Genomic DNA, 24782 nt, shown 5'->3' on the forward strand with positions numbered 1-24782 from the left:
TAATCCTCCCTATTTTCAGCCAGCAATCTATTATATTGGAAGGTATTTGAGATGCTTTGGGAGTAGGGAAATTATTATACATAAAATATGTAGCTAGTATTATTAGAACAGACTTTGATTAATTTTGCAGCTGGCAAAATTACCCCTGCCTGAAAATGAAATCCATTTGCTATGAGTGTGGAAGTAATTGTGTTAATATCAAAGCTGGTTTGAAAATGAAACAGAGAGGGCTCTACTCCATGTCTCCTGCACGAGGAATCAGGGATGCAAGGAGAAAGGCTAGAGCTACCACAAGGAATTACCCTTTCCTCCACAGAAAGTCTTCATGACTTAACAGTGTTGTTTGTGGCATGTTCGAAGCACATTCAAGGATACAGATGTATTGAAGTAACCTCTTGCCTCAGTCATCATAGAATCATAGAATCCCAGACTGGTCTGGGTTGGAAGGGACCCCAAGGATCACAGAGCTCCAACCCCCTGCCACAGGCAGGACCACCAACCTTTGATTTGCATAGTGCCTGTGGGTAGGGACTGACACTGGTGTTTGCACGGTGTTTGCACAACACCCAGCACAGCAGAGCCCTGTTCTCATGGGCAGGTTCATCAGCCCACTAACAACTGACACCAAAGCTACATTTCTGTTTCTGTGCCAGAAACACCTCTCCAGCTCATTACCCTGTTAGTCTACAGGAATGATTTCCGAAAAGCACTTGGACAACATTAAACAGACGGCGTTTGTTAATTAAGAACTGTTCGAGCTTCAGGTGCTATAAAGATCCCAGATGGCCCCATAGCCACCACTTCTGGCTGCAACCGGGGGGGAGGGGGTGTCTGTCTGTCTGTTTGTCCCCATTCGTTTCTCATGCTAAAAGTTTTCTTCCCTCCCTGCAGCCCGTTTGCCTGAGTGCAGAGATTCTCCCCTCCTCCCCAGCAGGAGGTGGGCAGGTCTAACTACATTAAATACACAAACAGACCGTGCTCCCCCTCTGCTCCGCCAAGGGCTGGTGTGAGCTGGCCCATCAGCTGCAAAATCTGAGCCAAGGCAGCCCAAAGGGCTGGGGGAAGGGTGGCAGCAGCAGCAGCAGCAGCAAATAGACCCAGCAGCCCACCCACCCTGTGGGAAAGGAGAGGGGAGTAAGCAGGATTGTCCAGGAGGCTGTGCATTTTGTGTCTCTGCACAGCTTTCTGCAGCCCTTGTGTGTCTCTTCCAAGTGTATGGGCTTCGGTGTCCCGGGGAAGAGCATCTTTCTAGGAGGAAGAGCTGGAAAACAGTCAGAAGAAGAAAAACAGCCAAGCCATCAGCCAAGCCATTAGCCCTTCCCAGAGGCAGGTGAGAGGGGGAGAAAGGACTTCAAGGGAATGAAGCTGGAGAATCCCGAGACTCGGAGAGGAAAAGTTGCCTGAACGGGAGGCTGTGCCTGAGCTCTGCTCCACAATGGGATTTCTCGTGTCTAAAGGAAACCTCCTCCTCCTGCTGTGTGCCAGCATCTTCCCCGGTAAGTTTGAGAAAGCTTTTCTATCCCTGCTCTGGTCTTTAGCTCTTTTCTCCCTTAGCCCTTTCAAAGGCGTGCTGCAAAGACCGGTCCCTATCCCCAAGGAATTTCCCCCACTCCTATATTCCCCCGTCCCATCGCTCCAGTTCCCCTAAATCCCAGCCTCTGCCTTTGCTTTTATTTTCTGCTCCTTGCCTGCTTTGATGGGGAAAGGGTTAAAGGCGCAGTGGGGAAGGGGACGGGAGGGGGAACACAAGCGGGGGGCTCAGCATCCTGTTTGTTGCCGGGGTTTTTCTTCCCTGGGTAAAGTGTGTTAATGTGTCTCCGGGCTACAGCTCCGGCTGGGGAGAGCACAGCCAGCGCTCAGCTAATGCTTCCCTTTGTATAATCCAGGGCAGCTAAAGACTAAGTAGGAGCCATGTTCCACGAGGGATGCAGGGAGAGCCCCCGGCTCCCTCTCCCCGCCGTCCGTGGCGGAGGAGGATGCATCAGCCGGCACAGGAGCGCAGCTCCCCCGCCACCCCCCCCCCGCAAGAAGGGTGACTTTAATTTTTAATAACCAACAGGCACCTCCGACGGTTCCTACAGTGTACGTGCAGGGTCAGGGCTGCTCCTCGCAGCCTCTAACTTTTAAAGTCGTTATTGAAGGAAACTGAGCTCTTGTTACCCAATTTGCTCTCTCCTCCATCCTCTTCCTCACCCGTGCTTTTGTGAAGGACCACCTGGAGAAGGTTAGTTTGAAGAGCTGAATTTCAGTCAGCCTTTTCTCCCGGTTTTTTCTTTTGTCTTTCCCTGATGCACTTGATGCCAGTTTTTGTGTGCAAATCTGATCCAAAATCCCCGTCCCCTAGCAGCAGGCTGCTTCTTCCTTTTTGCCTTGCCCTTCCCTTTCTTGCTTGCAGACTTGAGTGCTAGAAACTTGCTCTGAAGCAGCCACAAAAATTAAGCCAGATTCAGGGGAGAACGATTGATTCCCCTGCTTTCTACAGACCGATCTCGCTCTGCAGTAGAAACCCTACACTGAGAATTGGGAACGGTGGGTGAACATGGTGAGAGAGACATAGTGATGCTTGGGGTAGCGGGGATGCAAGTCACCAGGGTGGCATCACCTGAAGATATGCCACTACTTGCTGAACACAGGGGTTATCCTGGGGTTCCCCTCCCTCCACCTGGAGAAGGTTCTAGCTATGTCAGAGTTGCACATAGGGGGTTTTTTTTATGCTGCCGTGCCTTCCCTGCAGCCTTTGGCCACGTGGAGACCCGAGCCCATGCAGAGGAGCGGCTCCTGAAGAAACTCTTCTCGGGTTATAACAAGTGGTCTCGCCCCGTCGCGAACATCTCTGATGTGGTCCTTGTCCGCTTCGGCTTGTCTATTGCCCAGCTCATCGATGTTGTAAGTGCAACCTGCTTGTGCAACAAGTGGCCAGGTTTAACCAGGTCGGGGCTTGGGGAGAGTGTCCTGGTGTGTGTGTGTTACACTGGCTGGTCCAGGGTTGGGTTGGGAAGGATTTGCTCCCAGTAGAGAAGAGTTATCATGCGGGCAGCTCTGCTGGAACGAGGGATGACTCATGTGAGTAACTGGTCATCAAAGTGGATCCTTTATCTATTTGCTATAGGCAAAATCCCAAATTCCTTATCAAAACCTGCAGGACTGATCACTGCAGCAGCTCATACATACCAGTGACCTGGGTAAGGGAAAAAACCCAAATGTCTGATATGGAATTTGAGCCCTAATCATCATCAGTAATTTACACAAGCTAACAGGAGCTGTGGTTTATGCATCTCTTGGAGATAACTTGTGTGAAGAGCTTTCTGCCCATGAAAGTTTTGGAGGTTGTTGGCTAAGTCGGCAGATATTAACAGGAAAATGCTCAAACAGAAGCTGTGCAGGTACAGACTGAAGATGCTCTGGACAAAGCAGAGTGATTCATGCTCAGGACTGGTGGGTGCTGAAACGGTATTTACAGGGTTGCTCTGTCGCAGTGGGTTGGGGTCAAGTGTTTAATCCCAAGGAGATCCCTGCAGGGCTGCAGGTGTTAAGCATGCTCACAGAGGCTTTCTAGCTTGTGCAGATCTTGCTCCCGCTTCTCTCTCCTGTCCCTGTTTGCACACCAAACTTCAGGGCAGGGTGTTTGTGCAGATGTGCATCTCTTAGGCGAGTATTGGCCTTTGACTGTATTTCTGTGGCTGAATAAAAGCGGGTGATAGCAAAGTGTAAGGCAACATGAAGACATTACTGGGGTGGGACAATCATAACAGATGACTACAACATTTTCTGGTTTGAGAAAGGAGTTTTGAGATGCTGAGGTGATACAAGAGGTGGTAAATTGAAGACACATGTTGCTAGTGAGCGGCATCTCCTTGTGCACAGTCCATCAGCTTCCAGCTTTGCAGCACAGAAACAGTTTTCCACTCCCCTCCTTCCTCTTACATCAGCCTGAGGGATCCGGGGCTGTTTGCAGTTGCTAATGTTGAAGTTGTACAGTTCTCATCTGAATAATTGATAAGACTAAAGATGAGACATTAGTGACTGTGGAGGCATGAGAGAGACTTTCCATTATGCAGCTGCTGAATCGTGGAAGGGTGGGATCGATACACCTGCTTTGTAATGCTTTTCCCAGTTTACTTAAGAAGAATTAATCATCTTAAAATGATGTCAGTGGGTACAAGTGCAACTAGCAGGCAGTTCTGTGCTGGGGCTGCTGGGTACAGCTGGGTCATCCCCTTCTGCTGTGGTCTGTGTGGCTGGGGATGGATGACACCCCCCTGCCACCACCACAGCACTTTGACTGTCTCTCCCCCTTCCCACCAGTGACAGTGCTTCTGTGCAGAGCCCTGTGCCATTGTTAGACCTGGCGTTCAGCTCCCAATGATGAGAAGTCTGAAAGAGAAATCAGAGCCATATTCAAACTCCTGCTCCTGCTGAAAAAAAGCTGGGGGTGAGGGAACAAAAATCAATGTGGAACTTGACATCCCTGCATGTCCTTACCTCACCCTGGTGTGATGGGGGTTTTCTGAGCCCAGAAAAAGCAGTAAGGGATCAAGCATGTGTCCAGGAGCAGCCGCTGGGAGATGCATTTGCACACTTAAGCCCATATCTCTGTAGGACCCTGTGTGCCATGTTCACCTTGAGAAATGAGGCCAGGCAGTGCAACACCACTGTTGCCTGCAGAATCATCTACTGTCCTCTGGGCTGTGTCTGTGCAGGAGAAGTCAGCCGTGCAGGAGGAGGCAGCCAGTCATTAGCACGTTGCTGATGTGAGATTAACCCATGGGACTCAAGTTCTCCTTTGCTTGGGTCAGGAGGGTGGCAGAGTCCTCAGGTGTAGCAGTGGGCAGTGGTTTCCACCAAGGGTTTGCACCCAGCAGAGGGAGGAAAATTGTAGGCAAAGGGGACCTGTGAGACTGGGATCCCCAGTGCAGGGACTGTGGTGGAGCCCCTCAGATGCTTGAATTACAAAGTGGCAGGAGAAGTGAATTGAGTGGTTTTGATCCCAGACCAAAGGTAGAGAGAAGCAAAGACACAAACACGTTCTGAGCTCAAGACCAAGATTAGGCTCAGCCCCACATAAGTAGCCTTAGTTATTTACACAGGGGTTGTAACAAGCATGCAAGGCAAACAGCAAGCAGAAATCAATTCTACTACAGTATTGCCAGCATTGTATTTTAAAGTATATTTATATACATATAAATATCTATCTACCTTTCCATGTTATTTATGCTTGCAGTTGGGGAAAAAAGTCTACCAGTTGACAGCATGAGTGTACATGAGGCTGTCCAAAGCTTACATGTCAGCAGAGCAGCTTGTGTTTGTTCAGAAAAGCCAACCCACAGTGCTCTCAGTTCATGTATCTGGTAGGAGAAACACTGGAGCTCCTTCCTCTGCCTGCCCTCATCATCCATCAGCACCGAGGAAAATCCCAGTAAATTCAAGTCCTGCTCAGAGGATTGCTTGGCTCAGCTGTTCAGTGGTATCAGGCAGCTGTGCCCTGTCCCATGTTAAATGACAGAAACATCTGCTTTTTATTTCCAAGGTGGAGCTTAGGTTTATTGCAGAGGTGATTTGCAATTACTGAAATGAAGTACAACTAAGATAAATGTTACGAGATGCTTGGGATGTTTAACCTGCTTCTGTAACCAAGCTCTGCCCTTGCATTCCAGGATGAGAAGAATCAAATGATGACCACAAATGTGTGGGTGAAGCAGGTAGGTGCACCAAAATATGCTTTATTCCATGCTCCTTTTCAGTTTTCCAACCTGAACCCTCCCAGTTCTGTAACCCCTTTGGTTTTGGCAGGAGTGGCACGACTACAAGCTGCGCTGGGACCCCCAGGAGTATGAAAACGTCACATCCATCCGCATCCCCTCGGAGCTCATCTGGAGGCCAGACATTGTCCTCTACAACAAGTGAGTGTGAGCGCTGTGGCCAGTGGGCAAACCCATCCTTGATCATTTCCTCTGTCTATAGTGTTGAGGTGGTTCTTGCAATTATTCCCCCTTATTTTGCTCTCTGTGGTTTAAGTCCATGTAGACTGTCCTAATATCTGTACCAGATGTGCCTTAAATGACACCACTAACATTCATCAGGAGGACTTTTCTTCTCCTAATAACCCTTTCACTGGGCAACGAGTATTGTTGGGGGATGCCAGGTATTGTTTTCTCATCCCATGTCAGAGGCACAATGAAGCTGGATTCAAGCTTTCAGTCCTCTTCAGTTTCATTTCACCAAGAGCTCTCCCCTAATTCATCACCATCAAGTGGAAAAGCCAATTACTGAGGATGGGCTTTAATCAGGAAAATACATTGAAATATGTCAGGCTTGTGTGTCCACATATAGAGGTTTCAGGTCAGCCCAATACACTCCTAGAATTATTAAGTACATATTTTTTCCTGATCCTGCATGCTTGAATTCTGCTTCTTGCATTGACATGTCCTAGGGGGCAGTGGCTGGGTTTTTTCTTCAGAGCCTTTTGAGGTTCTTAGAAAGACTTTCCAAGTGCCAAGACTGTTTTCTCATTGGCTTATCATACCAGAGCTCTCCAGCCTCCTCTGATGTAGGATACCCCAGCCTCCCTTCCCAGCACAGGCTCCAGAGAAAACACTTGCTGCAGCATCAAACAAACCCCTTGTTGTTTGTGGTTAACACCCAGAGAAAACACTCCAAAGAGAAGCCAGGTTTATTTTCAATAACCAGTTGCCTGGTTCTAGTGTGATATGGTTTTGTTTTTTGTCTAAAATAAAATGGCTGAGGGAGGAACCTGTCCAGGGAATTGTGAGCTTTGGAGACTGTGGAAGCTGTTATCTTTCCCATTAGCCTGTCTCTGACTTTCAGTGCTGTGGAGTGATTGCAAACCTCTTGGAAATCTCTGCATCCTCACATAGCACATTTCAGAGATTAGACCAATGGAAATAACTAATTCATAGGCACTTGGACCTTCCTATCCTACAGGGACACGCTCTGAGCATGAATATTATATTACAGTTGTCTCACGTCGCAGCCAAGAAGGGTGTTCACAGCTTCCACTGGAAAAAAGAGAATGTCCTTGTCCTTCTCACTGCTTAATTAATGACAATGGCAAGGATTATTATTTTCAGAGCTTCTGGTGGTTGTTGTGGTGGACCAGAGTGCCAAAGGAAATACTGCTGTATGGATTTCCATCATCTTTGTGCTTTAAAGCCCCCACTGGCTGGAGCTACTGGTACACAAGGACCTGATGTGCCATCTCTGCATCTCCTCCCTTGGCTCACTGTGCTCACCACAACTGATAGCATGGTCCATGCAAGGAGGAGGCCCTGGCACTAAAGGAGGACGTATCAGTATCCTTTTGTGCTCTCCATGCTGAAAGCCCCCAGAGGTCAGTGGGCACCCAGACCTCTGAGCTGGGCAGCCTCTGGCTTCTGACTCTCGCAGGCTCTGTCCCTCTGTTAGGAGCAGTAACTCCGGGGAGCAGCTGCCTGTCTGGTGGCTGCAGCAGCTATTCCAGCATGTCCTTTTTATCATCTTCTGGGATGCGAGTCCTTCAGCCTTGCCAACCTTATTGCCTGACTCAGTCTGACCTGCAGGAAGGTGTGGCAGGTAGAAAGTCCATCTGCCCTGGTGACCTGCTACCACGCTGGGACATCTAGTGCACCAGCTACCTGAACCCAAGCTACAGCTCTCCCTTTGTCCATGCTTACCACTAAATAATCATGCATGCCTCTCTTGGTTGTCATAGGTCTATCATGCATTTTTAATTGGTTACTTTATCCATGAATTAAACATGGATGTAGGCGCCAACCACTAGCCAGTCAGTAATGGTTGTCCATTAATTCTCTCTTTAATGCTATATTTGCCCATGCTCTGTCATACAGTCTTGTGTGGACTGTTTTGTACCCTGGGATATACTCTTCTATCTACTCCCTATCAAACACATCCAAAGCCACAGTCATCTTATTGCACCACTCTGACAATCAGGTTTCATGGTTTTGGGGGGTTGGAGGACAAGGCAGGGCGAATACAAAGCAGGCAAGGCAAAACTCAGTGCTTGATGGGACACCAAGATGAGGTCCTTCTGCATGGCAGCTCACCAACTGCACAGCCACAGGGTGGTTCTCTTTGCTGGCATCTCAGCAGGAGGTGTTTCAGAAAGAAGGGCTTTGCAAAGATAGTGACTGGTCACGGGTGATGCTGACAAGGACTCTGTCTCATATTTTATGTATATATATATATATAAAATAGATATATATTGTTTAGAAGGAATTTAAAGTACACATAGAGAGTTCTGGGTCCCTAAGAACATGCGAATTGTGTGCAGAGATCTTGGTGGAAGAGAGAAAGTGGCCACACTGGCCTTTTGCATTGTTCAGGCTTCTAAGTTAGTTGTTTCTTAGTACATGGTCTGCAGAAGTAGGATATTTCTGGTAGGGATGGTATCCTTTGGAAAAAAGACTTTCTGGACAGGAGATTATACAATTGCTTCTTTTGTTTTTGTCTTGGGGTGTAGGTATAAAGTGGTGAAATTGAAGATGGTTTGAGATTTACATCTTTAAGGAAACCTAGCCTCTTGTTGTGAGGTTATTCTCCTATCTAAGCTCATTATTGTAAAAATCCTTCCATTTATCCACTCTAGAGGCTGAAATTAAATCAGTAAAGTCAGCTGGATTGGCCTAGAGAGTGTATGTAGTTGTCAACATTCATAAGGAATCTAAACCCAAATTAATATTCTACAGGGAAATTAATATGCTGTTGAATTTTCAGGCTTGATGAGATAAGTTCCAAGGCTCTGTAAATAGTTTCCACTAAACGTGACAAAACATATGTATAACAGAGGAATATGAGTTAATAGTGAAGTGACAAAGACTCCTCTTCTCTGCCAAGAAGGCCAGCTGTTCCTTATCTAAGGCTATAAAGGCTCTTCAGACACCACCAAATCATTTATAAATGAATTATCTAATCCTCTGCATTGACTTAGTTCCCCATTCATGAATGGACTAGAAGCACATTTTAGTTTTCCTTTGTATATTTAATGGAAAGAAAAAAAGTCTAATCAGGGAATAAGCTCCTGGGGCTGCATTTAGATTTTGTTTTGTTTTTTTTGTCCCTCACTTCTCCATCACTGTGGTGAGCTGTTCAGACTCCATGCAGCACAGAAAGTCCAGAGGAGAAAACCCTGAACCTGCAGGTTTGCAGCCAGGTGCTCCAGCTACAGGGATATGCTCAGAGGAATGGGCAAGGCAGTGTCCTTGAGCCTAATGGATGGGCAGGGATCTTGAAATATGAGCATCACTGACTTGCTATCGTGAATATCCAGCTGAAAACATCACAGCATTTGTCTTTTCTGGCCTGACAATTGTAAAACATGGGAATAAGCTACTGGGACCTTTCAGACTTCAAAATTTTCTCTTTTCTCAGTGTCTTCTGGTGTTAGGTGTTCTGAAAAGTAATCCCTGCCTTAGCCTCCACAGTCACCAAAAAAAATGAAAAGAAAGAATAAAAGACAAGTTCATCCATGGAGTGAATTCAAGTGCAACTCTTTGTAACTAAGAGTAGGAAATATCTTGAGGAATTCACCCAGTGGTAATATGGACAGAAAGGATTACTGGCCTGGGTTAAGAGATCATCTGGCAGGCAGCTTTTGAAAGTTGTTTGAGAAAGCAAAGAATTCTTTTGAACTACAGTAGAGTGGCTTGTTCTTTTGAACTAGACAATGATGTTGGCAACCAGTGAGACTTATGGAGTGATACTGGTTTCCTGACTCATCCCAAAGCTGCTTGGAGGACAAATACCAAAAGATGCCCTAGTCTAACCTTTCCAATATTGGAAATACTCTTGACATTTTTCTTTGTGTGTGTGTACGTGCACAGATCATGTCATTTTAGACCAGATTGTACTTATGACAGGCCCATAATCACTACTTCACAGTTAAGCTTTCCTGGTACTTCTGGGAGTTTAAGTGGTGGTATTTCTAGAGAGGAATTATATCTGCAGATGCCTTGGACATTTGCTGCCAAACTCTATCCAGTAATACAGGAATTGATAGAAAGAAATCGATAACAGGGATCTCTCTCATGGGCTGTTGCTGTGTGAGCATCCAAGGATGACTTCTACCACTATGCTAAAGTCAGAGCTAGAGTTTTGCTTCCAAGGGCTTGACAAAGGGAAGAATTGAACAACATGTAGAAATTCAGGACTGTTGGAGCCTTCTTACAAACCTGTGCTCGTTCCTTTGGTGTAGCACAGCCCTTTCTCAGATGCCTATATTACTGATGAACAATCAAAAGGCCCCTTACTATTGATGTCTAAACACCTGAAGCAAACAAAGGCTGGGATGTGATCTGAAGAAGTACACATCAGTGCACAGACATGCCTGTCTATGTAACCCAAGGTGTTTTGCACCCAAGTTGCCATGACCTTGGAGATATTTAAAACCCAGCTGGGCAAGGTCCTGATCCTCTTGTAGCTGACCCTACTGTGAGCCAGAAGTTTGGACTAGCCCATCTTCAGAGGTCCCTTCCAACCTGTACACTTGTAGTGATTGTTTTGATAGAACAAAACGGTTGTTAAAGCATTCTCTGGTTTGTCTTGGGAGAGTACTGTAATCTGAACTTTACAAAAGCATCCTTATACTATGTACCAAAAGGGTGCAGGGTACATTCTCTAAAGGGGTCTTGAACCTGCAATTTTTCTTAGTTACTGCTATTGGATGAAAAATGCTTTAAATGAGGACATTCTAGCTATATCCATATATGTATATAGCTAATTTTCAGGCTTTTAAAGCTCTGTTTGGATTTAAATTGTATCATCAGAAATTAAAATAAATGTGTGCCTCATTTACATGCATTCTGAAAACATTTAATTTTGTGAGATGATGTATCTCCCAACTGCAGGGAAAATAGAAACTCTCAACAACAAAAAAAAAGGATTCTCCATCAGCAGAGCTTGTTATGAAATGTGGCTGATGTTTTCCAGTAAAACAGTGCCATTCTTGAACCCATATAAGCTTAGAAGATTTTAGAATCATAGGATGGCATGGGTTGGAAGGGACCTCAAGGATCACAGAGCTCCAACCCCCCTGCCACAGGCAGGGACACCAACCTCCAGGCCTGGAGCTACACAAGGTTGCCCAGGGTCCCATCCAACCTGGCCTTGAACACCCCCAGGGATGGGGCACCCACCCCCTCTCTGGGCAGCCTGTTCCAGCCCCTCACCACTCTCTCTAGAAAGAGCTTCCCCCTAATATCTAAGATCAGCTTTTAATCTCAAAATGAGGAATCCAAGTGCAGAACATGCCCGTGCTATTTACATTGGCAAAATTATACATGACTGTCTCCTCCCCCTATCACTGTGCACTGTTGTAGTTGACAGGAAAATATAGGAGCTCCAGTACTTTATTACTGATAGATTTTTGGAGCTGTTGGGTCAGAATGATCAGGAGAGCCTGGCTAACTTAATTCTCAAGTCCTTGTTGTGATGTTTACCTTGCACTCATTCCTTCTTCCAAATGGGTTTTCATGACAACTGTCACAACACGGTGGTCTGGACTGAAGGAGATGGAAATGTGCCACCACTATCAAGGAATGACTGCAGATTTTCTTCATCCCACTCTATCAGATCTCCCACCTTCCTGTCTAAGGAATTATTCATGTTATGCAGACAGGGCTGTCAGCACAACTTGGCCAAGAATGGGTTTTCCCACAGTAGAGTTTTCCCCAAGGAACCAGGGTTTCTTCAATCTCCTAAACTGGTTGTCCTAACTTCATCCCTTGGAGGAGATTAGGGAAAGGCTTCAGAAGACCATCAACAGCCTGGTGGCCTTGTTTTCTCCATCTTTCATGTCAAGAGGAGCAGAATGAAAGCCTCACCCAGGATGCAAGCATCTCTCTAGGTTCACTCTGCATTGGCAGGGTACCAGCCGGCGTAGCTTCCCGTCTAATAAGCGTATGCTTGAAGGTCCAGTGTGGGTGGTAAGCTTGCGGAAGGAGATAAAAATATATGTACACAGGAAGGGTTAAGACAACTGCAAACACAGCTTTTGTATGATAGGGCTGGCTTGGATACAGTCTATGTACTACAGCTAATTTACCCTGCTCACAGATTGCTCAGACGTCCCCACATTGAACTGCAACAAGAAGTTCAAACATGCCCAGTAAAGCCAGGAATTACTTCATATCCCTGTAAGGCTGGTGAGGGGAAAAGAGGACAATCCCAGGGTGTTTTATGGCTCCTTAAAGTCATTAGATGTCTCTCAAAATGCAAGAAGCTATGCTGCTCTTGGTTTTACTCCTACCATGGCTCTGCAGGCAAAATCCCACTTGGAAGACAGTGCCAGTGTTATTTGTAATCGTGTGTGAGCTGAAGAGGACCCAGGATGAGGCTGGGTTTGTTAGGCAAGCAATTAAAAAATACCTTCCTCATCAAAGAAACAGATCAGTTATGGAAATAATTGATACACAAGATCTGTGGCATCACACTGGTTACATCTAGGCTTACAGGAGATGTGTGCGGTAGTCACACAGGGACTGTGAAATGGCCAGACAGGATGTTTCTGGGAATGAAACATGATTATGTGAATCATTATTGTACCTGGATGCAGTTTTAGCAAAAGTTTTGTGCCCTTTTCCAACTGTTTTCAAAGGGAGAAACACACACCTGTGGTGGTTGCCCAGCTGCTTACACCCTGCTCTACCTACAAAGGGAAAAACTAGTGGATGCTCATTATCCCTTTTTTGTAATACGAGTCCAATTATAAGCATATTGTTCCATTAATGAACGATTTAATCATGCCTCAGAGATCTCATTAAATGCAGAATTGGATTCTAAATGCCTATGGAGATTTAGAAAGAAAACCACTGAGAACAGCAAACACTGGACTGTTGCTTGCTGTGCATGTTTCGTGGCTCAATCTGCCTTTACAATGCAGGCAAAGCCCAGGAGGGAAGAAAGAAAGAAAAAAAAGAGATGGTTTTCATCCAAAGCAAATGGTCCTGAGTGTAAATTAGATTTAAGAAAGAAGATGTAGGAAAGGAGTTGAGTGTGTGTTGCAATGGCATTGCTCATTTTCATTTGTGTTGGAGTAAAGCACAGTGGTGGTTGTACCTTGATCCCTTTGAGATAGCAGGCTGGGTTTGTACATATTTTTAGCTTTCCTCTCTTGAAAAGAAAAAAAAAAAAAGACTTTTTAAGCTTTAGAAAAGGTCCAGTTCAGAGGTCAAAAAGCACCAGGTCCTTTTGTGTGTTCCTGTTTTTCCCAAATCTGCCACGCAGAGCAGAGGCTTTCCATTAGAGAAACAAAGAAGAGTTTAGTAGCAACTTGGTTCTCCACCACAAACAATGATCCTGAGTTTATTTTCCCATGAATTCAACCAACCTGGAAAACTGTCTTGAAAGACAAAAGATCTGGGCTGTGATCTGGGGGGTTGGGCTCATGTGCCATCTCTCTGATAACATGTTAGCCAGGAGGCTCGCTGAGGACCAGATCTGTCCCAATTGTTTCCCAAAATGAGCAGTGCTATACCAGTCTCACTGGAAGCCAGTGTGGTCATGGACTGACAAGGATGCTTCACAGTGCAAGAGGAAATACTGAAATGTGTTATTTTTTTTCCCCTTTTGCACATGAAATAATGGGTGCTCTGCTAAAGAAATACATTCAGGGAAGTCCCTCTGCTTTCTGCACCATCAGGGACCCCTCTGGGTTGTTCCCATGGTACTTCTCTTGCTGGTGGTGAGGAAGAGGTGTGACCCTCACGCACCCTGTCGCTGTAGGGCTGCTGTCAGGGCACATCTGAGCACTGAAGCAGCAGAGCAGGGCCGAGGGAGTTTGTGCAAGCGGCTGCGGGCTGGATGGGCTCCAGCCGGGAGGGCTGGGCAGGAGCAGAGAGCTTTCTATCTCCACCGGCCTGAATAATTCATCTCAAGTTTTTAGCAGAAGCTCTCCTTCCCCTGCTCAGCTTCCCCTTTGTTTAGCAGTGTTGCTGTTTGCCACTCGGCATCACACACCAGGCTGCTTCCTCTGTATCCCCGAGCTCTGCAGCGGCTCCAGCCTGGTGTGTAACACAGTCCCCAATTCCCTCCCTGCTTTCTGGATGCTCTTTTCTCTGTTCCTGTAGCTAGACTTGAGGGCATGGCTCTACAAACACATTCCACCTGCTTTCTTCAGTTGGGATTTCAACCTTTCAGGCTTTTGCTCAAAGTTACAGCTCAATCCAAACCTCTCCTGCATTTTAAGACTGATGGAACCAGCGTCTTTGATCCGGGATGTGGCTGTCCAAGGATACCCAAATCCACTGTCCGCAAGTAGAAATCAAGGGAGAAGAAGGGGTTTGATATTTCAGCCAATCATTGCACAAAGAGCCCACAGGTGCAGGGACCTGGCTGATTTTCAGGTGAAGGTGTAGTTTTGTGATTCAAAAACCCAGTCTCCATCGCAGTATTTGAATGAGGAGATATGTTGCTTGTGCAGCTCTGTGTGCTTCAGGTTTGCCTCTTTGTTTGAGGTAATGCAGGCTGCAGATCCTGCAGATGCTGCCTGTAGGAAGGACCTTGCTGTGGAGAAGGTATCTGTGGACTTGGCCCCAGAGTTATGAGAGGCACAGTCCACATCTCCTCACTGAGAGCAGGGGAGGAACGGGGCATGGCATTGCCATGCAGGGCATTAATTACCTGTTGCACTAATTGACTCTATTAATAAGCTCATTTATTTCTGTGGCATCCACACACGGGGGCAAGAGGCAGGTTTGGTGTTTGCTGGGTAGCAGCAGAACTGGGGGTGTGAGGGAAGAGCAGAGCTGCGGCTGGTGATGCTGAGGCGGGCAGAGGACAGGTTTGGGATCCCATCCCCAGAGTTCCTCAGTCTCCCTCCTTTCTCCAATACCAGTTGAGTATGCCATTACCTGGCATACATACTCATACCTTTCTTCACCCCATCCCCAGTGCACTTGCTTCTCCAGCTGCCGTTTCTGATTCTCCTTCACTTACATCCTGGTGCCCGTGATGAGGTGGAAGCAGCTGGTGTCATGGGTGCAGTGTACAGTGCAGCAGCAATTCTGGGTGTGTTTCACACACTACCCACCTGTGAAAAGCAGATAAAAAAGTTAAAGTAAAATAATGCTGTTTCTGGAATGGCTTTTTCACTGCCTGGAAAACGTCTTTGTGCTATAAACTCCTGAGCTGTTACCTATTCATCTCACACCAGAACACAGACCCCAGTTGAGAGTCCCTGTAAGAAGACACCGTAGAAGACAGCTCTCTCTCTGCCTGGGAAATCAAGAGATTAACTTTCATTATTCCTATTAACAGGATGTTCCTGCTGTTTTCCATGTAAGAGACTGAATAATTACCCAACACTGTTTCTTTTATAGCAGCTGTCACAATTAATTCTGCAGAGCTCACAGCCATGCTATGTGAGAGCAGTTCCCCCCCCCCCCCCCCGCCCCCCAAAGCAAACTCAACCCTTTCTAGGGCATTTCTGGGACACCTTCAAGGAAAACTTCTGTTCATTCACCTCAAGGGTCTGACTTACACAAGGTAAGCTGAGAAGTCCCAAAGAAGCCTCAGTCTTTTTTTATCTTCTATCTCTCCGCAGTGCTGATGGTGACTTTGCAGTCACCCACCTGACCAAGGCCCACCTCTTCTACGATGGGAGAATTAAATGGATGCCACCTGCCATCTACAAAAGCTCCTGCAGTATTGATGTTACCTTCTTCCCCTTTGACCAGCAGAACTGCACAATGAAGTTTGGCTCCTGGACCTATGACAAAGCCAAGATAGACTTGGTGAGCATGCATAGTCATGTGGACCAGCTGGACTACTGGGAGAGCGGGGAATGGGTCATCATCAACGCCGTGGGCAATTACAACAGCAAGAAATATGAATGTTGCACAGAGATCTACCCTGATATAACTTACTCCTTCATTATCCGGCGGCTGCCACTGTTCTACACAATCAATCTGATTATCCCCTGCTTGCTGATCTCCTGCCTGACTGTCCTGGTCTTCTACCTGCCCTCTGAGTGTGGAGAGAAGATAACCTTGTGCATCTCTGTGCTGCTGTCCCTCACTGTGTTCCTGCTGCTCATCACAGAGATCATCCCATCTACCTCCTTAGTTATCCCCCTGATTGGAGAGTATCTGCTCTTCACCATGATATTTGTTACCTTGTCTATCATCATCACTGTCTTTGTGCTCAACGTGCACCATCGCTCCCCACGTACCCACACGATGCCTGACTGGGTGAGGAGGATCTTCCTTGACATTGTCCCACGCCTCCTCTTCATGAAACGTCCCTCTACAGTGAAAGACAATTGCAAGAAGCTCATTGAGTCCATGCACAAAATCACCAACACACCAGGGCTTTGGTCTGAGATCGACGTGGAGCCCAACTTCACTACCTCATCTTCCCCCAGCCCCCAGAGCAACGAGCCATCGCCCACATCTTCCTTCTGTGCTCACCTCGAGGAGCCAGCCAAGCCTCAGCCTGTCTGCAAATCCCCTTCTGGGCAGTACTCTGTGCTGCACCCAGAGCCCGTACAGGTGACCTGCTCCTCTCCACAACCCTCATGCCACCCTCTGAGCGACACCCAGACCACCTCCATCTCCAAAGGCAGATCACTGAGTGTTCAGCAGATGTACAGCCCCAACAAGGCGGAGGAAGGAAGCATCCGCTGTAGGTCCCGGAGCATCCAGTATTGCTACCTTCAAGAGGACTCTTCCCAGACCAATGGCCAATCCACTGGCTCTCCAGCATCCCAGCGGTGCCACCTAAATGAAGAGCAGCCCCAGCACAAGCCCCCTCAGTGCAAGTGTAAATGCAAGAAGAGCGAGGCAGCTGGCACACCAGCTCAAGGAAGCAAGACTCACAGCGCCAAAGAGCAGCATCTGGTCTTGATGTCCCCAGCCCTGAAGCTGGCAGTGGAAGGGGTCCACTACATCGCAGACCACCTGCGAGCAGAAGACGCGGATTTCTCAGTAAGTGTGCTAACTAAGGCTGCTCTCCTTGGGTAAGTAAAAGCTTCTCTGCTAAGGAAGCCCCACTACACCTGGGGACAGCACAGACAGGCTGATGCAGGCTCAGCCACCCCCCAGCATTGTGGCTTTTGAATACATCAGCCACTATAGGCATAGCTGGAGAATTTGTTCCTAGGGTCCTGGCTGGCATGTGGGTCAAGGGTACCACCAGACCATGCTCAGGGCTGTTCCAGAACAATAGGAGTGTCCAGCAGACAAGAGGAGTAAAGTTTTTGTTAGGTAGGAAGGAAACAGTTAAGCTTGTGAAAGAGACCCAAAAAGCACTCATCTGGTGGGAACGTAGCAGACTTATTCTTTACAGAGAAGCCTCTGACAGATGGGGAATTCACACTCTGGTTTGTATTAAGCACTGACTCTGGCTATTGAGCCTGGGAAAGCAACTTCCCAAAATAGGCTGTGGATGTGTGAAGTGTGTAGTAGCATGGGGATGATGCAGGGTATGTTTAGCTCTGCGTGATGTGGCTCCTCATTAGTGGACTTCCACTGGAGCAGTTGGCTCTGTGCAGGAAGGTGGGTGGACAGACAAATGTCACACCTACTCTGAAGGGGTAAATATGGCTACAAATAGAGAAGGAAACTAGAGGCTGAAAGAGGTTTATTAATGGAGATGGCGACGTGCACACAAATGCTACATCCCTTCACACCTCGTCCCCCGCAATACTATGGATGCAGGGTGCTAGCTAATTTTGGCCATAGTGAAGGAAGTGACATGATAACCTAAAGTTAGTATTCTTGGTAATGAAGAGTAGCTTTTCCTAGAGGGATCCATCAGCCAAAGGTACTTTCTCAGCTGTGCTGGCAGTCTGGTTTCTCAAGATGCAGAGTCCATGGGAGCCCTGGTACTTTCATACAAGACATCCTGGGCACCAGCAGTGTCTTCTCATTTGTGTTTTTCCCAGCACTCAGCACTTAGCAGCAGCAACAAAAGATTTAAGTGCTGCTGTCCATTTATATACTGCCTGGTACCACAGGTTGAGAGGCCTCTGTGCTTTAATGTGTTTCACTTCACAACATCCCTTTGAGGAAGTAACTGCTTATTGCTCCTGTTGAGACGTGACAGCCAAAATACGGAGAACAGGTGACCTGTTCAAGGGCACAGAACAGATCTGTGGCAGAGATGGGCTGTGAATCCCCATCTTTATTAGATGACAAAGCACTTCACAAGCATGTTAGGACTCTGCTCTCCCCTCCCAGCAATAATCACTAGCAAACCCCTGCAAGTCAGTGGATTTTCACTCACTTGTTTCCCCTCAGTGCAAATGAAAGACTACTGTGCCAGTAATAAATCCAATTTCAACTGATTGTCTTTCTGCTGAGCTTGTTGGTATCATCAAGGACTGAGTCATGAATGTCTTGAGTTCTTCCCTTTTAATCCACAATTGCAACTTGCTTTAAAATGAAGAAGGTCTTCAGAAGCCAGTCCCTGAAGGGAGCAGAGAAACAGGAGGGGAATCAGCTTGTTAAAGGGCAGAGACTGGCAGGACAAGGGGGATGGATTGAAGCTGGAAGAAGGAAGGGTTAAATTGGATATTAGGGGGAAGTTCTTTGCAGAGAGAGTGGTGAGGGGCTGGAACAGGCTGCCCAGAGAGGGGGTGGGTGCCCCGTCCCTGGGGGTGTTCAAGGCCAGGTTGGATGGGGCCCTGGGCAACCTTGTGTAGCTCCAGGCCTGGAGGTTGGTGTCCCTGCCTGTGGCAGGGGGTTGGAGCTCTGTGATCCTTGGGGTCCCTTCCAACCCAGACCAGGCTGGGATTCTATGATAAGCCACAAATTTTCTTCTTATCTTCCACAACTCTCCCCTCTTGAAACGATCATCCTGAAGAGAAAGCTATTTACAGCACCAAACATCAAAAGCAGAAGAAAAGGAGAAGTTCTGAGGGCTCTGACTGGACCTCCTGCCAACCCAACCTGTGAGCAAAGGCACCAGGAAAACATCCAGCAATGAGAGGAGAAGGGTCAGCCCCAGGACCACCGAGGGACCAGGCTCCCCAGGAAGAGCAGTTTTCTGCTCTTTCCCAGCAGTTGTGGCTGGCACAGTAGGCAGAGGTTGGGTTTTCAGATTTGGGGCAATGTTTGCTGACCCCAGTCTGAATCTATACTCTTTTTCCTTTTCTGGACCCAAGTAATGTCAAGTGGGAAAGCACATATTTTTCTCTAGGTGGAAATATCAAAGAAGAAGGAAACATGATCTTCTGGAACTGGTATTTACTGAAAGGGCCAGAACTGGTGTAATAAAATGAGAATTTATTGGGGGGGGGGGGGGGGGGGGCGGAAATCAGTACTCAGAAAATCAAATTGTGGCATTTCTTCATGGAAGTCTTCAACAGATCTATCAGCAGGAACCTCCTCTGATGCAGATGCAGCCCCTGAGCCACAGCTTGCTGTCTCTTGGGTAACTTTTTCAGAGACATGCACCTTCCCAGAGTGAGAACAGAATTTCTTTTGGAGTTCCTGTCTTTTTTTCCTAACCCACCATTGCCATGGGGGGCAGGGCTTCTAAATGAATAGTAAATAGCTCATTTAATTAAGTGCTTCAGTGAAGAGAAAATGGGACATGCAAGTGGCAGTTGTTTGTTACAAAAAGAGATATCTGCAAACGATCCAAGAGCAATGGGACAGTGGGGGAAATGCAAGGCTGGATTGTCCCAGCACCTGATAGAAATGCCATGGGAAATTAATTACAGGCTGAGAAGCAAATCAAGGTGTGTGACATACTTGAGCCAAAATAACCAGAAACCACCATCTGGAAAGCCTTGTTGTCCTCATGCCTTTGTGCATCTCCAGACTACTCTACTAAGTAGACTTTGAAGACAGTTTAAAAATAAAATGGGAGAGAATGTGGCTGAGGGGGAGGAAACCCAGGATAATCTCACCGGTTTATTTTTAACAAAGTACAATAAAGCCACCCAGGATTGCTGCAATCTGTGTTACAGGCTCTGGGTCCTGGGCATCAGATGTTGTTAAAGTACCACAACCCTCCACTCAAATCCTGGGGCAGGATGCCCTGCTGCTCCTCTGCAAGGAGCCAGACTGGGGAAGAGCTGCAGATTCCTTCATTTAATTCAGGAATTTGGGGGTAGGGAACTCAGCTGGTTCCTGTCCCTGATCCTTTCCCAAAAATAGTTCTGAGTGAGCTTCTTAAAAACTAATCAAAATACAGCTCAGGAGTCGGGGTGGCAGATGTTGGCAGCTGCATAGATGTTGTCACAGAGGCCTCTGTGGATCGTGCTCCACGTGAGGTGCTGGGCAGCAGGGCAATGCTACTGTGCTGCCAGAAAACAACATAAAGAAATCCAGATAATTTTCTTTTCCTCTTAATCTTTTTTTTTTCCTTTTTTTTCCCTTTTTATTTCCCCATTGTCTCTCCACAATTTCCAATTTCATCCCTCTGTGCTCTCAGTCTGAAGCTGGATATCAATTCTGCAAACATCTGATGCACTCCCAGCCATCGTTTTCAAGATGGGCTGAGTTTTTATGCACACACCATTACGTTGGGAAGCACATTTCTGTTGGACTTTTGAAGTTGTTCCTCTTCTCCCATTGCCCCCTTCTTTTCTCAAATAGAAACTCCTGTTGTTTCTTCTCTTCACATGATCTAGCACTCACTTTTATTGGCATGAATACTCAAAGCAGCTTATTTTGCCAGAATAGGGCACTATTTACTCAATACAGCTTTTTAGTTGCACATCAGGTGTAAATTTCAGATTTCCTTTACACATCAGTTGCATTATGAGACACTAATCCCATCAGTAAAATCCTCCAGACCTCACTTAGCTGCCCTTCCACAAGGAATTTTAAGCATCAGAGACTCAGTCCAACTCTCAGCAAGTGATGGATAGTGAAGGGGAGTTATCCACTGTGACAATATCCTTGGGATGAGAGAATTCTCTTGGATTTCTTGTAGTCACCCCAATTATAGATGGATGTGCTAAGGGATGTACAATCATAAACCAACAGGTTTCCCCCAAGAAAGTAACAAACAGGATGAAACTCTATTTGTCTTCCTCTGCCTATTGGATAGTAAAGACCTGCTTAACTTGGTGCTGTTTTTAAAGAGAGTGGAGTTATCCACTACACATAAATATGTAACTAATTCTTACTCTTTTGAAAGTGTTTGGTTTAGCTCAGGATGGGGATGGTTGGACTTGATGATCTTCAAAGGTCTTTTCCAACCTTGTGACTCTGTGATTCTGTGAATTGTAAGATGCTTTGTTCAGGGAACAAACTATAGGAAAATATTTTATAGTCTCCAGCCTGTGCCTTGGTTCCCAATTTACCATGCTGGTTACTGAGCCAAGGTGCTGGAGCTGTACCAGGTGCTTTAAAGGCCTAACCAAGCAGTGCACATGGCAAGCAGAGAGAGATGCAGTTAAAGAAAGAGCTCTCTTTGCTGGCGTTGCTCCAGCTGAAGGCTGTCTGCATCACAGCCCAGAGTGACAGCAACCACTCTGCAAATGCATTGGAAGATTCATGGTGGGTTTGTGAAGGGCTCAGCATGCCAAAATGAGGTAAATGGATGTAGTTTACTTGCAAGGAATAATTCTCTCAGCTCAATAAAATGCCACAATGTTGGCTGTGGAAGCCAGGATTGTATATCCTCTCCTCTGACACATCCTGATTTCTCTGTAGCACCCACAAGGTATAAGGTAAAATTTAGTGCTGCATCTGGGGCTGATGGAAAGGGAGAAAGAAGCCTCAAGGTGAGTTTACAGAGTCACTGTGTTGTGCTCAGAGCTTGGTTCTTCAGTGCTTGGCAGATTGTACTATTTTAGGACTCGAACTTGCTGCTATACCTGTGAAAACATCATCTGCTGAAAAAGGCTATTTCATGGCTGTTTGGATTGATTCCTTTACCAAAATGAATTTTCAGTATAACCAGCAAATCCTCAACAAGCCCAGGAAATCAAGCCAGGTCTCCTGCAAATCATGTTTTAGCTCACACCTGCTATTCTGGGCTGCTCCCTAATTATTACCTCTGTTTAAACCAAGCCTAGGACCTGTGGATGAAAAGGCTGGTGCTTTATTAGTGCTATATTATCCCTCACACTACAGCCCAGTGTACATCACAGCTCTGGGGACAGTGAAACCCAGTCTGCTCAGGGTTACAGGCTGGCTTTGCTGTCCCCTTACACCACACTCCTCACTGGCTGCAGTCACAGCCACTGAAGAGGTTTGAGCTAGCTCCTGCTGGGGTGTTTTCCCTGAAGAGCAAGGCAGCCTGCCAGCTGTCAGCCCTCAGCTCTATTAATCACCAAGTGGAATATTGTAGGAAATCACGATGGGTAGGACCATATCAAATCAAACTTTGCCATCTGATCAGTCTTCTTCCTGGGAAAGAAATTAATAACAGGAATGTAACAAAAGAGGTTTGTCATATGTATGTGGTTTCTTACTTAATGAAATAGCCATTTACCATCCTTGCCTGATGGTATTAATAAGTACTAGACCTCTCCAGAGAGGAATTGCTGGAAAATCCTTCCACAGCAAGACAAAAGCTGGGAAAAGCAGGGTGAGGAAGACCACTTCTTTCATTTGCTGGTTCGCTTTCACTGCATACTCACCCACAGCTGTAAATCCCTTTGCAGGAGGAGTTTGGCTTCATTAATCTGTAAGCAAATCTGTTTACGAGCATGGGGAAACGAGTAATTTCTTCCCTCTCCACTCTACCCTCCCCAGTTTGAATTGCAGCCTCATTTACACACCCAATTACAGCTGTTGTGCATGGAAAATGGGATAGTGAGTGTGCAGATGAGCTCAATTATCCACGGCTGTATGGCATCCCTTGGGAGCTGTGAACAGGGTTTGCAATTGCACATGCACACCCACACAGTCTGTGGTTCTGCATCCCACAACAGCAGTTCTTTAATAAATCTGCCATTATATGGGAGCACTACGAGCAAGTGAGACCCTCCCCTCCTGTCTCTGGACTCCTATCCTATTTTGGAGCAAAGTACTGATAGTCTCATAAGTTTTCATCTCTAATAAAGATTAATAATCAGCCTTTTATCTCTTTGTTCCCAGGTGAAGGAAGACTGGAAGTACGTTGCAATGGTCATTGACAGGATCTTTCTCTGGATGTTCATCATTGTGTGTTTGCTGGGAACTGTTGGTCTCTTCCTCCCACCCTGGCTGGCAGGAATGATCTAAATGTAGCCCCAGAAGGAAGAAAAGTGTATCCCACTCTGTGGATTTTAGTTCACCTGCAAGGAGGGGAGCAGAGCATTGGAGGCAGCCCTTTGAATAATTCACTGCGTGTCTGCGCTTGAGTTGCTCCAGAGCTCTCTGGGAATACTTTGCAAGGTCACATCATTTTGCCAAGCCATTTTCACCTTCTCCATCTAATTTAGGGGAAAAGTTCTTATTAAAGTCTGTACATAGCATGGTGGCATTCATTGGCATATACTCAGCAGTGTAAGACCACGAGCTTGTTCCCTAAAGCAGCACATAAAGAGGCTTCGCATCTACAAACCAGCCCCTGGCAAATTAGCTCCAGTTGTCTCCAGAGGTCTTGGTGTGCCCAGCCTAGTAATTTTGTCCTGTCAAGCTGAAGTGGTTCAGGACTGTGTGTCCCTGTATGAGTCATTTTATAAATAAAGTTCCAGATTTGGGCTGCTTGTGTAGGATGTGGTCTGTGCTCTGCTGGTAAAGATGGGCAGATTGGAAAGGTGGAAGGAAGTCCTCAAGGCAGCTCAGCTCCCTTAGGACCAATGGTGATACTTGGCTCACCAAAGCACAACAGTTACAGTCTTTATATTGATGGGCTTTACTCTGGCCAATGCCAAAACTACAGCTGAGTGAGGGTCATGCCAATATGGGAAGATTTGGGGTTATGGTTCAGACCTTGTTGGGAGCACCTCAGTGTACTTTCAAGGGAGATTTCCTGGATCCAAGTTGTGGTTGCTGGAAAAGAGCAGAAGGTCGCCCTGAGCTGAAAAACCCTTGCTGCAGGTAAGAAAGGTGGATGGAGAGGAGGAAGGTATGGCAGAAACTCAGGGTGGTGTGTTACTGTAATGAGGAAACGCACTGTTACGTGGGGAAACCTGAGCAGGACAGACAGGGAATTCAGAACAGCACTATGCAGAAACTCTGGGTACTACAGCCTTGAGTCTGGCAGTTGTCTTGGCAGCTGTGCTCTTCACAGCTCTATCAAACTAAACAGCCTCTTTGCATGTCTTGTCCTTGCTTTGGGACCTGCAGCAAGAAGGCAGGGACAGGTACCACTGGCCAAAGGGAGGAGGGGGGTGACATGAGCCCTGTCCCACGCAGAGAAACATGACTCACTGTTTCCATCCTCACTGCTAACTTCTGGGTGCCAGGTGGGAAAAAGCCCAACAGCACCCAGCTGGGCATCTCCCTGCTTACTTCAGAGGTCTCATAGACAGCAAGGCTTATAAACATTTTACCAGTGTGCAAGGAAAGCCAGACAGTCTAAAAATACAGGCTTCTCCTGGGACCTGCTGTGGCTGCATGACTCAAAGCCCAGGCTGGCAGCTGAGGGGCTCTGGGCTTCACTCAGCATCTCCTCCGCACGCCACAGCTGGGATCAGCATGCACCAGACTGCCTGGCACTGGGAAGTTTACTGCTAGGCAGCTCTGGCTATCCCAGAGCTTTGTGGATCCCACAGCTTGCAGCTGACTGGGGACTAGCACAGGAGAACCTGGTACAAACCAGAGCCTGGGGTAAGTGAGACCCACGTGAGCTGTGTTGGCACCCCAGTGCAGTAGCCTGGCACATGAAGCTTACTCATGCCACGTGGCTTCATGAGCAGCAGAGAACTGTGTGGGCTTGTG

The 24782-nt window shown here is 46.9% G+C and overlaps 1 protein-coding gene across 1 annotated transcript; it reads left to right on the forward strand.

Annotated features, from left to right (window-relative positions):
* Window positions 1-1435: 1435 nt before the first annotated feature.
* Window positions 1436-23138, forward strand: CHRNA4 (cholinergic receptor nicotinic alpha 4 subunit; the record flags this gene model as incomplete). The annotated part of the gene is made up of 6 exons (XM_084271586.1): window positions 1436-1496; window positions 2735-2886; window positions 5655-5699; window positions 5791-5900; window positions 15554-16934; window positions 23013-23138. 6 exons carry the CDS (start codon window positions 1436-1438, stop codon window positions 23136-23138), a joined length of 1875 nt encoding a protein of 624 aa, XP_084127712.1.
* Window positions 23139-24782: the final 1644 nt, after the last annotated feature.

Source organism: Gallinula chloropus (assembly GCF_964237585.1).
Source record: "Gallinula chloropus genome assembly, chromosome: 16".
NCBI classification, from domain to species: domain Eukaryota; kingdom Metazoa; phylum Chordata; class Aves; order Gruiformes; family Rallidae; genus Gallinula; species Gallinula chloropus.